General features: G+C 43.3%; 1 protein-coding gene across 1 annotated transcript; it reads right to left on the bottom strand.

The window, feature by feature from the left end:
• LOC106508840 lies at nt 6836-16970 on the bottom strand. Its single transcript, XM_013992534.2, has 6 exons — nt 16891-16970; nt 16117-16202; nt 15653-15702; nt 10742-10910; nt 10212-10364; nt 6836-8376 (listed from the first exon to the last, which is right to left on the bottom strand). Exons 1-6 carry the CDS (start codon nt 16968-16970, stop codon nt 8279-8281), a joined length of 636 nt encoding a protein of 211 aa, XP_013847988.1. The 3' UTR covers nt 6836-8278.

Below are 17201 nucleotides of genomic sequence, written 5' to 3'. Positions count from 1 at the left end.
TGAGACCTACACCACAGCTCACGGCAACACTCCCGATTAACCCACTGAGGGGGGCCAGGGATTGAACCGGCGTCCTCATAGATGTCAGATTCATTTCTGCTGAGCCACAATGGGAACTTCCCATTTCTTCTTAATTATGAGTTTGTCCACCTTTTCTGTACGTCCTTCTAAAATCTGGGCTGAGTTCCTCGAGAGTCATGTTAGCATCTTAGCTCACCTCGCCAGGTTTACTCAGGGTGGATTAGTTCCAGAGATCAATAGTCCCCCAAACCTTTTAAGTCATCTCTATTTTATAGTTGAAGTCACCGATTCCCACCTAACCTTTAATGGAATTCTTTCTGAAATGTCTTCTCTTACCCAGCTTGTTTAAATGTCTGACACTCTTCAGGGAACGTGCATATTTTTTCCGAAGGTTCTCAAGGAAGCAACGTGGTAGTGGAAAAGGTCTGATTTCTGAGTCAGGACTTTGTTCAAAGTCTGCACCTGCTCAAACTAGCCAGGTAACCTTAGGTGGCAGTTCCCTTCATCTCTCTGAGGCTAAGCGGAGATAATTATGCATTACCTCACAGAGGTAATCTCTCATCTCACAGAGTCATGAGATGAACAAATGAGATGATGTCTGTATTCAGTGACAGCTGACACATAGTGGGTCTTCAGGCAATGTTGGTTCTTTTCCTCTTTGCCTTTCTCTCTCCCTCTTTCAGTACACCAACCTGTTCTCACTTGTTTTTCATAATTCATTCAGAGTAGAAGTTCCTCTCATAGTCTTTGTTTTTTTAGGGAGACTCAGTATCCAGCTAGGTAAATAAGAACTTACCCAGCTTCTGCCTTTGGTGTGGATGAACCCCGGTAGAAAGCCCCATCACTGCCGCATCTTGCTTCTCTGCTGTGGCTTTTGCCACCCGGATCATTTCCTCCATCCGGTCCAGGTGTTAATTCTAAAAAATATTTGGAAAACTCTGAGAACATTTTCGATCCTTTGCGCTTCGTTCTTCTTGTAAACGTTTAGCCTTCTCTTCCAAAACAGTCATCTTTTACGTCATAGGGATGTTTTTTCTCATTCTAGATAACTCAATTCTGAGGAATCTGGGTGCAAAACTTTAATGGAAAAGCCACAACTGAGTTCCTTCAGCAATGCCCAGGATGTTGAGGAACAGATTTGAGTTGGGCCATTTTGAATCGGGCTCCTCGTCATCACTAATCTTCCTGCCTTTCCAGATTCAGGGCTAAGCTGAAATCTTGTGCTTCCTCAAATGCTTCTCTGACTTTCCTTACTTCCTCCAGTTAAAAATACCTGCCCTTTTGGGTTTGAATGGGAATGACCACTTACATTAAATATCCATCACTACATTTTTCACTTTCTCTTTACCCACTTCTGGGTCACTTTCCCCCTGCTGCTGTGTCTTCTTCAAGGTCTGAACTGCACAGGCTACCTTTTCTGAGATGCCTGGAACCTCCCTGTTGGGCAAAAATATACTTATCAGCCTCTGGACCATGTGTGCATCTCCCAGGTGACAGGGAAGTAAGCAGGAAATGAAAGAAGGGAGCCTAGATTTCCATCACTGGGGGATTTCTTCAGTCTTAAGGGGCAGCCTATTGAAATAAAACCACCCTAAATGTCACCTACTGACCCAACTTTGATTCTCTGGATTTTACTTTTAGGTCAAGCCTAACCTGCAGCTGGATTTTTACTATATATTATATCATATCATACCAAATAGTACACCCTTCCTGACTATTCCAAGAGGATTTGTGTTACATGTTTAAGTGTCAATCAAAGGTGGCCCTTAAAGAAAGCTGAATTTTTTTTTTTGTCTTTTCTAGGGCCGCACCCGTGACATATGGAGGTTCCCAGGCTAGGGGTCGAATCGGAGCTGTAGCCACCAGCCTACGCCGGAGCCACAACAATGCCAGATCTGAGCCGCATCTGCGACCTACACCACAGCTCATGGCAACACTGGATTCTTAACCCACTGAGCGAGGCCAGGGATTGAACCCGCAACCTCATGGTTCCTAGTTGGATTCATAATCCACTGCACCACGATGAGAACTCCAAAAGCTGAAGTTTTTAATGAGCATTTTTTGTTTGCAGCTTTTCTATTAGACGTCTGGAAGGCAAGCCCCCAAACCACCCCAACTTCACTTACAGTTCTAAGCCAACCTTCAAAAATTTCTTTTAGATATTGGACTGTATTTCTGACACTCCAGGAAAAGACAAGGTAGACTCTGATTTCATGAAGAATTCAGAAGTAGATTCTCAGCCTTATAAATGTAAATGTGATGGCCTATATATTTCCTGTTCCCCTAATACCTGAATCTGTTCTGTTTTAAAACTCTGAATTCCATTCCTATTCAAGTGCCCATCTCCTGGGAGCGAGTGACTCCCCATTTTCATTTACTCTTCATTCGCTCCTCTTTGAGTCAATGCAGAGTTGTTTGTTTGTTTGTTTTTCACGACAATAGGCTGCCAAAGCCCATGGGCTGTCTGGGAGGATCAACAATGGCATAACATAATATATGCCTGGCTTTATTTGGCAGGTCACACTCCTAGACAGGTCTTTCATTTCCGGTGGCCAGACCATCTACAAAACAAGGAAATACTTACATGCTCCAATTTTGGAAGGTAGAGGGAGGCGAATTGCAGCAGTGAACAGTCAAAGGTCAGAGCTGGATGGGATGTTTTGTTCTCAAGCTACATCAGTTGAACTTTAGGTGGAAGCACACAGAGGCTCGAAGGAAATGGGCATGGAACTCCCCATCGTCCCATGCCAAGCAGTGACCAGAACCAGATGCGAGCAGAATGATAAGCTCAGCATCTCACAGCAATGGAAATGTGGAAACTAATTTGGAAAGAACTAGAATGGAAAGGTCAGGAGAAAAGCGTCAGCATCTCTGTGTGGGTGAAAACATGCCTGAGAAACTCCACTCCAAGAAATAAGAAGGCCAAGGGAGATTCCTTGGAATCAAAGTGGAGATGTTTTTGGTGTCTTTACCCCAGTGGAGGGTGGACTCTAAGACTCCCTAAGCCCAAGCAATGTTGCCTTTTACTGTTAGTTTCTGCTCTCTGGTCTATTCTTGCTATTTCATCTCAGAACACTGGGAAAGCTACTGCCACCGAACAGGTTATGAGATGTGAGAAGTAACATAATGCCTTTTCTATCAAAGGAAATCCTGGTTACTCCATTTTGCTCCAGTTTTGGCTGAAACACCCTCCTGAGACCCCCTCCTCTTTACCTCTTCTCCCAGCAACAGTTTGTTTCAATTAGCCAACCGGGAAGAATGTGTGCCCTGACCTGACCAATGGGAAGGGGAAGGTATATCACCTGCGTTAGGGATAAATAGGGAGGGTCTTTTCTTCTTTGCGCATGCTTTTTGAGTACCCGCACCCTTCTGCAGAAGTAAAGAGCCTTGTTGAGATCTCCCCGTGTTCATGTGTCTCATTTTCCAACACTGATCATCCGAGCCATTCCCCAACATGAGAGACAATCCTTTGGCAATGAAAAAGGCAGGAAAAATTTTCCCCTCCTGATGTTTTTAGGATACTTAGAAAAGCTTTGGGAAAGTGATTTTGAGCTGACAGTTCAATGATCATTATTTCCTCCTCCTTTGGTTTTTATGTTGCTCATGAATTGCTAATATTTACTGAGTATTTGCTTGAAACCAGGCTCATGGGAAGCTTATGATCAGCTATGGGTACCCAAAGGCCAGTGAACTGGGGAGTTTAGTGATTTATGGGACCATGGACACAGGGAAACAAAGATCACGAGAAGAAACTAATAGTATTAACACAAAGTCTAATATTGACACAGAATTTAAAGAAGGGGGGGGCTAGAAACAGAGAGTCTCCTGGCTCAGCAGCTTTCCTGTTCTCCATTGCACAATTTCCTTTTAGTTTTTGGTTGCTGTATTGTGCGCTTTGAGAGAAAACTGCTAGCTCCTCCAATCATGATATAAAACATCCAGATTTTCCAATATTAACAATGGAGTAAGAATCCTGTGTCAAAAGAGGCAACCAGATCTTGCAGCTCTGACTTGTTCCTTCTTCTTGGGAACTTTCTTTTAATTCTCACTGCTGCTACCATAACAGCCTCTGGGCAGCACCACTCTGACCTTGCCTAGGCTGAAAACAAAGCTTAATGCCTTAACCTCTCCTAGAAGGTCCTTCAACAGGATCAGTGAAAGACAGAATTGCTCTGAATCTAGATAACATGATTTACAAAATCCACTTACCATGCAGGCCCTCTGGGCCTCTTCCCATCCCAGGTCCTTGCTTGTCTCCATGAATTGGACCTCATCTCAGCACCCAGATCCCATGCTCCCTAAACTTCTCCCCAAAGGAGCATGTTCCAGAGAGAGGTACAAGTTCAACATTTCTGCACAAGACTAACAAAAATTAGTGGTTAAAATGGGGTTTTGGAATCCAATAGACTGGATTTGAGCCTCTGCTAATTCTACCACTTACTAGCTGAGTGCCACAAGTTTTCAGCTACAAAATGATGATCGTATTTGGGTGGTAATGAGGATTAAATGAATTAATACAAGTAGGGCCCTTGGAACAGGGCTGGCACAGATTTAAAGCTCAGTAAATTGTAGCTTCAAACTACAAGGTAATCATCCTATCAATAATCCACAAAAGCCCGTATAGTAGCATCAAGGTCATTTTCTCACAGTTCTTTTTCTGGGAAGTTTCCTGACCTGTAAAATCTTTTATAGCAAGATTCTGCTTAAGTCAGAACTCTGCTTAAGCACTGAGTGGTCACTAGTCCTCTACTGAAATAAATGTGTTATGATGTTCCCTGGTGGCTCAGTGGTTTAAGGAGCTGGCATTGTCGCTGCTGTGGCTCAGACTGGATCCTTGGTCCAGGAACTTCTGCATGCCATGGGCACAGCACCATCCCCTCCAAATGTGTTATGAATTTAAAACTGCTCTAGAAAATAAACTCTACCAAAAAATATACAACTCTGTTGAATGATTAAAGCAGAAATCTCTTTCCTTTTTCAAACTTACTCAGATAATTGCCTCAATTTTATTTCATATGGATGGCTGCATTCTGTCTAATCAATACAAGTTTGAAGAGAGCTAGTGCTGTGATGGGATGAAATATCAGTAACCTGGGAATAACTCCAGCCTTCTCCCCTTCTGGCACCCAACAAAGAGGGTCTCTCATCACTGGTTCCATTTCCCCCTCTGGTGAAGTTGGGGTCTCTCTGACTGGGAGGCTTGACAGACAGAGATGTCAAGGCAGAGTGTGGATGGGCAAGGGAGGCGAGCCACTGGGGCTGAGTCGGGCGAAAAAATGCAGCACATTGCTGAGAGAGGCAGTGTGTGTGGAAGATGTGTTTCAGAGGGAAAGCCTCCTTGGAAAAGTAGTCCTGGTTGTGTATTTGGATCCATTCTCTGGTTGTTTTTTTAAACCACTTGAGTCAAGGATTAATGTAATCTTTCAAAATTGCCTTTTGGAGTTCCCATCGTGGCTCAGTGGTTAGCAAATCCGACTAGGAACCATGAGATTTCGGGTTCGATCCTTGGCCTCGCTTAGTGGGTTAAGGATCCGGCATTGCCGTGAGCTGTGGTGTAGGTCACAAACTCAACTCGGATCTGGAGTTGCTGTGGCTCTGGCGTAGGCCGGCAGCTACAGCTCCAATTAGACCCCTGCCGTAGGTGCAACCCTAAAAAGAAAAAAAAAAAAAATTGTCTTTTGACCACCGGGCTATATTTCTGCAAGATATCAGCAGTCTAAGAAAGCATGAGATGGGCTCCAACCTGATGAAGGATGCAGAAATACGCTTTTGAACTTGTAAATCCAACTGTGATGTGATGGTCTGCAGAGTCTCTATTCCACGCATACCAAGGCCTTTTCTACTTTCAAATTTGAATTCCTTCACTCTGCTTCCAGAGAACAAGTCTCCAGTTCATAGCACATGAATTCATCTTATCAGAGATGCTTAGTGACAGAGTGGGAAATAAACAAATGAATATATGCCTCAACACAGAGCTGTTGGGTGGTTTTAAAGTAGGCCATTTCTATGACTCCTTAGTGAATGAAAAACGTAGCCACACGTAATGAGTAGCCTGTCCGAGAAATGGCTGTGACCCTGGATAAGTGTAGAAATTGTCAGCAATGATTGCTACTGATGATGAGAGCAGTAGCAACTATCGTTTTCCAAGCCCAGCTGTGGCTCAGGAAGTAGGAGCCTGCACACCTGTGAACCAGTTCTGCTTTCAGGCAAGCGATCAGGCAGAGGCCTCTCAGAATGCTCCCCGGGCCCCATCCCGCCCCAAAAAGACCCTCTCAAGCCTTCCCTTCTGTCAGGTTGCCACAGCTGGGAAGTTGATCTCCATAAGCCATTGTTTTCAAAGCACAGAGAGCTCTGGACTTTCCCAGGAATTCCACTGGAATGTAAACAATCTTCAGATCTGAGGCAGAAGCCAGCGGATTTCCTGAGCTGTCCCCAAATCTCACACACACACACACACACACACACACACACACACGGATTTGATAAGTTCTAAAAAAATTTTGAGATTTTCTTTTTGCTTTCTTAGGTATCATTTCTTTCTATCTCTAAACCTATAATATATCTGACATCGGTTAATATCAAGTATCTGAAATGAATGTTAACTGAATAACAGTTCTGTACTAAAGACGCTAAACAATTTTACAAGTTCCTTGACTTGAGAAATTGTTAGAAACATAAGGTCATCAAATGACCATCTTCACATTGGCTCCAATAGAGCCTTGCCATCCAGAGTCTATTATTTATTGAGAACAAATTCCTGCCCTTCCTTTGCCAAAGGGCCTCTGCGGCACAGCCCAGTTCTCTAGTTCTTCAGACTCGGGACCACAGGAAGCCTGGTGCAAGCAGATTAAGGCTGTGCTGTCTGTTGATTCTGACTATACCTGTAATTTTTATTTTATTTTATTTTTTTATTTTTTGCCTCTTCCCTTAGATTCTCTCTGTGTCACATCACATCATGGCTCAGAAATGTCACATCGCATCACAATGCCCTTCCTCACATCCTGAAGGCACTGGGTACTCACGTGCCCTACTGCCCTGCAGTCTTGTGAAAAGATTATTTCGGGAAAGATTATTTTGGTGGGTCTGAATTTTAGTTCTGTTCTCATTTAGCCCTGTGACCTGGGGCGAGTTACCTAGCTCCTCTGAGAAGCTGTTCCCGTGTTGGTAAAGTGAGGATAGTAATACTCCCCACGTGGGGTGGCGGTGAAGATTAATTGAGAAAGTACAAGCAGAGCTTGCAAGCCTGGCCTGTCACAAAGCCCTTGACATTGCTGATTTCCTTCTCTCCTCTCTGCAGCTGCTGCTTCCTGGAATGGCAAATGTGTTCCAGTGAGCTCATGGAAGACCATCTGAAACAGCCCAAGAAAAGTCAAAATGTAAAGGCAACTTCATCCTCAGCCAGACATAAATAAACTTACTGGAACTAGTCTAGCGCTGTGAAGCCTTATCTGGCCCCTTACACGCTGTGGCAATTGGATGGAAAGAAATTCATTGAAAAGATGACAGTACACGGATAAATGTTGACTGTGTTTCTTTCCTTTTTCAGTTTCCTTTTCCTTTGAAAACTCTTGCAGAACTTTGAGACATGCTGCTTTCACCTTCCTCTTTTATAGCCATTCACACCCTTCTTTCTATGCTGGTTGGTGGCTGTGAGCTGCATGAGCTGAAAGGCAGGCCAACCCCAACTATGAGGGGCTGCCATTTTACACTTATCGGATTAAATTTTTGTGTCCTCTGTTGAGTTGTACATGTGGAATCTGAACTGTCTGGTCAAACTGGCATACTGGGACATTTTGGTGGGGACTCAAGCCTGATGAAACTTTTCCTAGGGACAGGAGTGAGCTGGGGGCTAACAGTACAAAGGGAGAGCAGAGTCAGTCCCATTCTGCTAATGATCCAGAAGTCTTTCCTTGGAACTTGGTATTCTTTTCTCAAGCAGAGGGCTGAAGAAAATTGGAGAACTGATATTCTCATGCTTTTGCCTCCTAGAGTGAGCCACACTTAGCAAGAACAACGGGTGGCTCAGAGTCCAACCCTCACCCCCTCCAAGTTCCTTGACTCCAGAAATTGTTAGAAACATAAGGTCATCAAATGACCATCTTCACATTGGCTCCGATAGAGCCTTGCAATCCAGAGTCTATTATTTATTGAGAACAAATTCCTGCTCTTCCTTTCCTCTGCGGCGCAGCCCAGCTTTCTGTAGCATCCTTCAGACTCAGGACCACAGAAAGCCTCGTGCAGGTAGGCTTATAAACACCTACGGGGTCTGGTTCAGGTCATATGCAGCCATCTGAGTGATCCAGGAGGGCTTCATGTCAGAAGTCATGCCCAAGGACTCCAGGATGTTCTCATTCACTGCATGGGAGGGAAGGGAATGAAGAAAGGTGATTCCAAAGAAGCCGAGGTCTGGGTCATTGGGTGATCATGGTTTATAGAAACTGCTCCTCTGGGGGGGGCGGTGTTTCCATTCTCTGTCACCCAGTGGACCTGTGCATCCTGCCTTTTTTTTTTTTTAAATTACTCAAATGAATTTATCACATCTGTAGTTGTATAATGATCATAACAATCCAATTTCACAGGATTTCCATCCCATAACCAAAGCACATTCCCCACCCCACAAACTGTCTCCTCTGGAGACCATAAGTTTTTCAATGTCTGTGAGTCAGCATCTGTTCTGCAAAGAAGTTCAGTCTGTCCTTTTTTTCAGATTCCACATGTCAGTAAAAGCATTTGATGTTGGTGTCTCATCATATTGCTGACTTCACTTAGCATGATAATCTCTAGGTCCACTGTGCATCTTGCCTTGACCTCTAGGACCAGAAAATCTCCATGGTTCTTTGGATAGAGGGAGTCTGTATCAGTGGTTCCCAGATTTTTCTTTTTTTTTTTTTTTATTTGACGTGGTGGTGGTGGTAAATTGCTTTGGCATTGCCAAAATAGAGCATTAAGAAAACCCCCAAAACTCCAAATGCATCTAGGGTCATTATTTATTAATAGAAATGATTTTTTTCTCAAAAAAAAAAAAGGTTGAAGGGTGAGAAAAGCAAAATTTCAGGATAAAGGACCTAAATTTTAAAAAAAGTAACTAATTCCCATCGAGGACAACCTAGACATAAAGAGTTCAGATCCAGACTCTGATGCTCTTTATGTCCTTTGGGTAAAGCAATTAATTATTTCCCTGCCCTCTGTCTTATTGTTTCCAAAATGGGGGAATTATGATAGCTGATTTCAGAGGGTCCCTCAAGGCTCTAACTTTCTTTGAGCTGCTATTTCTCTGATTACAATGTCAAAGATAGAGATCTGTTTCTATCACTTCTCAACCACCTGTTTTCTGTAACCCTTCATAATAAATGTTGTTTCATCAGTTTCCCCATCTGTATCCCAGCTAACAACTCCCTTCCTAGGATTTGTGAGGGCTTGTCCTATCATACAAAACCCAGTAATTTTCCCACTAGTCTGGGAGTTTCCCAGGATTTTCTGCCAAAGATTATTTTGGCGTCTAAAAACTTTTGGGAGCTTTCTGTCATCAGTATTATCGTCAAAAAAAAAAAAAAAAAAAAAAATTTTTTTTTCTTAAGTTGACAAGGAAAATTACTGAATAAAGACAATGAAGACATGATTACTTAATGGGTAAAAGTTCAGACAGTATATGAAAGAGCTGCACTGTCCAAATTTATAAACACATCAGGGAGCTGGGATGCAGATGATGTGATTAAAACAGCAGCTTTGAGGGCAACATATTGAAGGGGTAGTTAGTGGACAGCGGGGCCAGTACCTCCCTTCTAATCAATCCAGAAAGCATCATGGAGAAAACAAGATGACTTGGGGAGTTGGAGTGGGGGAGGGCAAAAGAGGGCAGACCTCAGAGAATGTCAAAAAACGTTCCACAGGAGTTCCCGTTGTAGCTCAGTGGAAATGAACCCGACAGGTATCCATGAGGACACAGGTTCCATCCCTGGCCTCGCTCAGTGGGTTAAGGAGCCAGTGTTGCTGTGAGCTGTGGTGTAGGTTACACGCCTCTGCTCGGATCCCACGTTGCTATGGCCGTGGTGCAGGCCAGCAGCTATAGCTCTGATTTGACCCTTAGCCTGGGAACTTCCACATGCCGAGGGTGAAGCCCTAAAAAGCAAAACCAAACAAAACAACAAACAAACAAAAAAAGTTCCAAAGAACATAGCCTGACATCATACCGGTTTTTCCTCCACTGGCAGCGATGTTGCACCCGGAGTGACATTTAGCAATGTCTGGAGACATCTTTTGGTCACCACGATCTAGAAGGAGGGTGCTGTTGACATGGAGAGTGTAGAGGGCAGAGACCCTGCTCCACGGCCTGCAAAACACAACTGCCCCACAACACACAGTGTGGCCCCGCAATAAAGAATTATCCAGTTATATGTCTAGATATTCATGTTGCAACAGAACAAAGGGTGGGGGAAAAAATGTAATTGTAATGTATACATGTAAGGATTACCTGACCCCCTTGCTCTACAGTGAGAAAATAAAAAAAATAAATAAATAAAATAAAAAAAAAAGAATTATCCAGTCCAGAGTGTCAGTAGATTGAAATTGAAAATCCCTGAGGGAGAGAAAACTTGGGATCAAGAATGAGATTAGGAGCCAGAGGACATTTAGCACAGACGTGAAAAACAAGGATAGTGCTAAGTTTGCCATCAAGAAGGAGAGTGAGGAAGTGCTGCACTCCTGTTTGAAATCTGCTAACCTCTATCTTTCTTAGGCTCCAGAATCAGTGCTGGGAACACGGATGACCCAGAACCCAGCTGGGTCTGTTGCTGCCCTGTGAGCAGAAGTGTGGAGTGGTGGCGGGGAGCAGAGGCAGCCACTGCCCTTCCGCATCTCTGGCTGGCAGCTGGGCTGGGCTGCAGACTGCTCTGAAAGAGTTAGAATGACAGCAGTGAAGTCACCAGGCATAGAGGCGAGGCAGGCAAGGCAGATTTGCTCCTTTTAGATATGTAAACCAAGGCCCTAACCCTAACCCTGAGCTTTTCTGGCTTTGAGTATCTGCTCCTGTTAGAATAAGGCCACTTCTCTGCTGCCTGGGTTTAGCACATACAATCCCTCATCTAAAGCATTCTGGGTAGTTAAATAAAGCCAGGGTAGTGAGGCAGTCCCAACAGATTTTCCTCCTAAGTTCATTCCCTCCTAGTGCCCACTGCCAACCTCCTCACTCCAGTCATACTGGCTTCCTCCATCAATTCAGGAACACTCTTGCCTCAGGGCCCTTGCACAAGCTGCTTGCTCCCCTTGCCTGGAATTCTCCCCACATCCACATGGCTAACGCCTTCATACACTGCAAGTCTCTGCTCAGATACCAGCTTCCCCACAGGCATACCCTACCCACCCAACTCAAAATTACAACCTACCCTTCACACACCTTCCTTACCCCATTCCCTGCAACCTTTTTTTTCTACAGGACTCATCACTATTTCCAATGCCATATATTATTAATTACATATATATATTTAATTAATTCATTGTTTATCGCTCCTCACCTGACCATCTGAGTATATACTTGAGGTTCGGAATGCTTTGTTCACTGATGAATCCCAGATTGAATAGAGTGCTCAGCATAGATAGATAGATAGATAGATAGACAGACAGACATTCTGCTTTAAATTTGTGTGCCATGGGTATTTATTCCATTGCTAGTGGGCTTTATAAATTAATGTCTAAATAAGTCTTACAATTATATAATTAATAATACAAATTGCACTGAATTTGTCCACTAAAAATGATTATCTTTTTCAGTGCAAACATTTTATTATTATTATTATTATTTGTCTTTTTGTCTTTCTAGGGCTGTACCTGCAGCATATGGAGGTTCCCAGGCTAGGGGTCGAAGCAGAGCTGTAGCTGCTGGCCTACACCACAGCCACAGCAACTTGGGATCTAAGCTGCGTCTGAGACCTACACTACAGCTCATGGCAATGCCAGATCCTTAACCCACTGAGTAAGGCCAAGGATCGAACCTACATCCTCGATGATACTAGTCGGGTTCATTAACCATTGAGCCACCACAGGAACTCCAGTGCAAACATTTTAGATATACAATTTTGTTAACTCTCCTTGGGCCTGCCGTTTTTTAAAATGAACAAGGATGGAAGCCAGCAGAGCTTCCATGTCCGTGTCCCTCACTAATAAATAAACCCAGAGGGCTACCCGCAGTGGTGTAGCATTTAGAATCAACAAGCTTCCAAACAGGGTGGGACTATTTTGTTTTGTTTTAAAGCTGCCCTTTGCACATAACATATGGTTATCTTAAGAGACCAATGAAGCAATCAGGGAGATCTGAAGCCTGGGAACAGTGTGTTCTTTGAAATCCCTCTGACAGCAGCAGACAGTCCCTCCTTCTCTCAAAGCATCCTGAAGGGGAAGTATGTCGGCTTGGACAGTAATGAGACAGGGTGGGAATTCCCCCTTCCCTTTGGTCTGCTTTACAGACAAGCTTCATGAGGGTGAAAGATGGGTCATTTCCATCCACAGATGCTTTAACTTGAAGCCAAGGCTGCCTGGGAAATAAAATATTGGCGCATGAGTGAAGCAAACTTTCATTCCCTCCAAAACAGAATTTTTATAAAAACAAGGGGCATTCAAAATTGCCGACATTTAAACACTGCTGTTTCATAGTGTCACCGATAGATGGCAGCACGCGATCCACCTTTCTTCAACAAGGAGTAGCTTTAACACTGCTTGTCCCCTCGAATGTCCACTGCTTAGTTCTTCAGCTCATCTGAATCTCTCCGTGTAATCAGACAGCAATTTAGATGTACAATAAAATCTTGGGTGTCCCCCCTCCTCCCTGTCTAGATTAAGCTTTTTGGTGACCTCAAACCATAATCAAGCCAACTGTGGTTCTGTGACCTGGAAAAAACAGCGAGGAAATGAAAAACAAACAAAACAAAAAAAACCATACCTTGAGATTTTCAAGGGAGAATGAGATCACGGCAAACAAGCAATTAGAAAAGTAAACTGGGAGCTAGTTATGTTCAGAAGTGTCGAAAGGCAGAGGGGGCAGTTTTTGTGACTTGCCTTTTTAGGATCGCTATATCCAAACACAGAGAGCTGTATCATGAACGCTCATATAGGAGCGATGTCTATGTAGCTGACCACTGCAGTTCCTTCCAGTTCCAAACATTTCTCATCTGTGACCAAAAAAGTTCCAGAGGATAAGTTTTGAATAGAATAAACTTATTTTCCCTAGAAAATACTTCCCTATCAAATACTATCTTTGGCCAGTATTTTAAAAACAAACCAAAAAACCTTCATGTAAACCAAAATATTTAACAGAAAGAAAATCAAAACCTAGTGGACCTGCCCACTAGAACAGTGTACTTTAAACTACAGGTCACAATTGATTGCTGTTTTGGTAACTATGTAGGCCATGACAAGCATTGTAGAATATATTACAATACAATACAATATGCTACTATACAATGCAATATATTAAAGTGCATCCCTGTGTAGAGGGTTTTAAAGTAAAATTTCTTGCTCTGAGTCATGGCCAAAGAAAACTTGGAAAACTCAACCTGCTTTCAACCTGTGTATTTTCTAAAGTCCAAAGCGAATAAGCCCCACGATCAAAAAATCAAATTTAACAAATAGAATTTAGGGCGAATCTTGAGTGGCATCAAACACCAAGTTAAATTAAAGCCCTCCTCAACCACTGGTATGCAATTACAGAGAATTAGACCTTTTATCGTCATCATTATCCATATATCCACGATTTTCCAAAACAATTTCATTTTGGAAAAATCTAGCCACAGGGTTAAACTGCTAGGCCAGAAGTCAAAACTTAAATGTCTAAATTAGCTGGTCAGGTAAAACAAATGAGTGAATCAGGTCAGGAGCAGCAAGGGATTGATTTTGGATTTTATGGGAAATATGCAATTTTTTACAGTTAAGTAACATTTTTAAAAGGAGAAATGAAAAAGATATTTTGCTGGGCAGAAAGCAGGCCTGCTGTGGATTGACTTGTATGCCCCCATCACTAATTCATATGTTGAAGCCCTAACTCCCGATGTGATTATCTTTGGAGACAGGGTCTTTTAGGAGGTAATTCATGTTATGAAAGATTATAAGGATGGGGCCCTAATCCAATAGGAACAGTCGTCTTATAGGAAGAGGAAGAGAGAGAGATCTCCTTATGCACAAACCAAGGAAAGACTATATAAGCACATGGCAAGAAGATGGCTGTCTACAGGCCAGGAAGAGAGCCCTTATGGGGAATAGCACCAGCCAGCATCTGATCTTGGGCTTCTAGCCTCCAGAACTGTGCAAAATACGTTTCCGTTGTTTCAGCCTCTCTCAGTCTGTTGTATTTTGTTCTAGCAGCTGGAATATTCTAATACAAGGCCTCAGGGCCAGATATGCCCATGGTTCTTAAAGTTTGCAACCTCTGCCCTGGGTATACTTCAGACTGAACTGTGCACAGCCTCATCACCGGTGATTTCCTGAAGTCACTCTAGGTGTCAGTCCTCACAAAGGCCTTGAAGTCTCAGGACATCTGTGACAGACCTTTATTCGCTGAACAAATATTTCTAGAGTATGTGATTAAACCTAGTTTGACGGTGAGTAAAGTGGGGAAAAGAAAAGCTACTTTGAGAACATAGAGAAAAAAATGTGACCCTTTCCAGAAGAGGTGATCTGCAGAGTTTCAGAATGAACGTTCCAGTCGTGCCCCACACCCTCCGACCTGGAGAGGGCTTGATACCCAGCTGGAGGCAGGACATGGGCTACAGGCTCTGGCTTTCATTGTCTTCTTCCTGTTCCAAGTCATCCCCCCCACCCCCATCTTAGTGCAATTCATACATTATTTGGTTTAATCCTCATGGTCTTTAGGGTTCCATCCATTTTTCAACAATTATTTATTTATTTATTTATTTTTGTATTTATACTTATTTATTTTTGCTTTTTAGGGCTGCACCCGCGGCATATGGAGAGTCCCAGGCTAGGGGTCAAATAGGAGCTACAGCTGCCGGCCTTTGTCACAGCCACAGCAATACCAAATCCTTAACACACAGAGTGAGGCCAGGGATCGAACCCACAACCTCAGGTTCCTAGTCGGATTCGTTTCCGCTGAGCCACGATGGGAACTCCAACAATTATTTTTTAAGTGTTAACTTTGCGTTAAGGACACATCTAGGTGCTGAGATATGAACATGAAGAAAATGGGTGAAAATTCTTGTGTTCACGGCATTTCTATTCTAGTTTGGTGAGACAGAAGATAAAACAAATAAATAAAACATATGGTATGCTAGAAGGCAGTAGGGTGTATTTGCAGTACTGTTTCAGAATACTAAATTCTGTGCTGGAAGGAAATAATTGGGATGGATGAACCATATTTAAGCACTGGTAAGTCAATTAGTAATATATGAGACTTGTTAGAAAGATAAAGTAGAGCATATGTGAATGAACATAAGTGGGAAGAAATGGCAGGGCCAGGATGCCTGATATTCCTGACACTAAAATATATGGAAACACTCTGCATTTGTGAGTTCTTAACTTGGCCACCATTTGGAAAATTCATTCTGATCTCAAGTGATCTTTGCCCCTGAAACTCGAGAAAAACCCTAGGTGCTTAGCAGGCGAGTTGCCAGGCAACAGCTATGGTTACCTGCTGCCTCCAGACCCCTTCTCTGTCCATCATCAAGTTCAACTCTGATCCTGGTAACAATCAGGGAAGGCTGGTGTGGGAGAGAAACAGACCTCTGAATATTGTTGTAGTTGTGGATGCAGGTACAATGGCTCTTTTACCCATTTGCTCACTATGTCAAGCCTGTCAACTTACCCCCCCCCATTCCCCCAGAGCTAGTTTTAATTGATTTAATAAACCTTGTGATTCAATTACCTGAATTCAATTTGTGAGCCTTTCTGGGAGACCTTGCCTGGTTGTGGACTTTTGGGGCTGTCATAGCAATGAAATTATTTCCCGTGTGACAAAGATGAAAGGTGCTTTGGCATCAAAAACAGAAGGGATATGGGGAATATTTTAAATGAAGTGGTCAGGAAAGGTCTGATTGAGAAGGTAATATCTGACCAAAGACTTGAAGGAGTTGAAGAAGCAAGACATGTACATACCCTCAGGAAGATCCATCCGGATGCAGACAAAACAAAGAGCTCCAGCCCTGAGCTCTTCTGGGGAGCTCCAGGAACAGCAAGGAGGCCTGTGGGAGGTAAAGTGAGAGGCAGCACAGACCCTATCTGGAGAGGCCCTGTAGGTCTTTGTGAGAACTTTGGCTTTTACTCTAAAATGATTGCCATTGGAAGGTTTTGGATAGGAGAGTGGTTGAATTTATATTGTAACATCATCAGTCTGGCTGATGCATACTGTCAGGGAGTGGGGGCTGAGCTTGGAGGCCAGGGAGGAGACAGTTGCAATGGTCCAGGAAAAAGGTGATGGTAGCGCAGACCAAGATGGTGGCAGTCGTGGTAGTGAGAGGTGATGAGATTCTAGATGTGTTCTGGAAATAGAGCCATCTGGATTTGCTATCAGATTAGATGTGGGGAGTGAGAAAGGCAGGAGTCAGTGATGAACCCAAGGATTGAGACCTTAGCAATAGTAGATGGAGATGCCATTAACTGTAAGATGAGGATGTTAGGAGAAGTTAGTATCATTTTATCAAAAAGGAACTGAAACTTAAATAACTTATCCAAACTCACATAGGAAATGAGCTGTTCAACTCAAGAATCAATTCAAGTTAGGTCACGTTTCCAAGCTCAGGCACTTTCTCTCAGCCCCCTAAGTAAAGAGTACACAGGGAGAGGGGTACAGGGCTCCATGATATCCAAAAGCAGAGCATTCCTGTGAAAACTTTTATAAGCTGAAATGGCATAAAGCCAAGAAGCAATTACCTTAGGACACCTCTTGCCGATTGGTGCACAAAATACATGGAGATAAAGCCCAGATGCTCACAGACACCTTTCGCAGCCATGGCGGCTTGATGCTGAGATGCTGAGTGTAGTTCCTGGGGAAGGAGCTTGGAGTTGCCAGTTCTCACTGCATGGGTAAGGTCTGTCAGGTCCACTGCAAAACAAACACTGAACACTAGCTTCACTTTTTGTCCCTTGTCTTAAAAGCAAAAGTCCTCATCAAATTTCTTCCAGTTAGCAATAACAAGTACCAGTGTAAGTCTTCCATAAAAGCAAACTGACATAAAGCTAAC

This window comes from Sus scrofa, chromosome 1 (genome assembly GCF_000003025.6).
Source record: "Sus scrofa isolate TJ Tabasco breed Duroc chromosome 1, Sscrofa11.1, whole genome shotgun sequence".
Taxonomy (NCBI): domain Eukaryota; kingdom Metazoa; phylum Chordata; class Mammalia; order Artiodactyla; family Suidae; genus Sus; species Sus scrofa.
This window is presented reverse-complemented; position numbering and strand designations above follow the sequence as displayed.

Bases quoted from the DNA above. Each gene is read 5' to 3' on its own strand.
- LOC106508840 (XM_013992534.2), bottom strand. From the start codon at position 16,970: ATGGCTGCGAAAGGTGTCTGTGAGCATCTGGGCTTTATCTCCATGTAT. The intron at 15,703-16,116 runs GTATGTACATGT...GATTGTTACCAG, and splicing joins CCGGATGGATCTTCCTGAGG to GATCAGAGTTGAACTTGATG. The intron at 8,377-10,211 runs GTATGATGTCAG...CCTCCCATGCAG, and splicing joins TGCCAGTGGAGGAAAAACCG to TGAATGAGAACATCCTGGAG.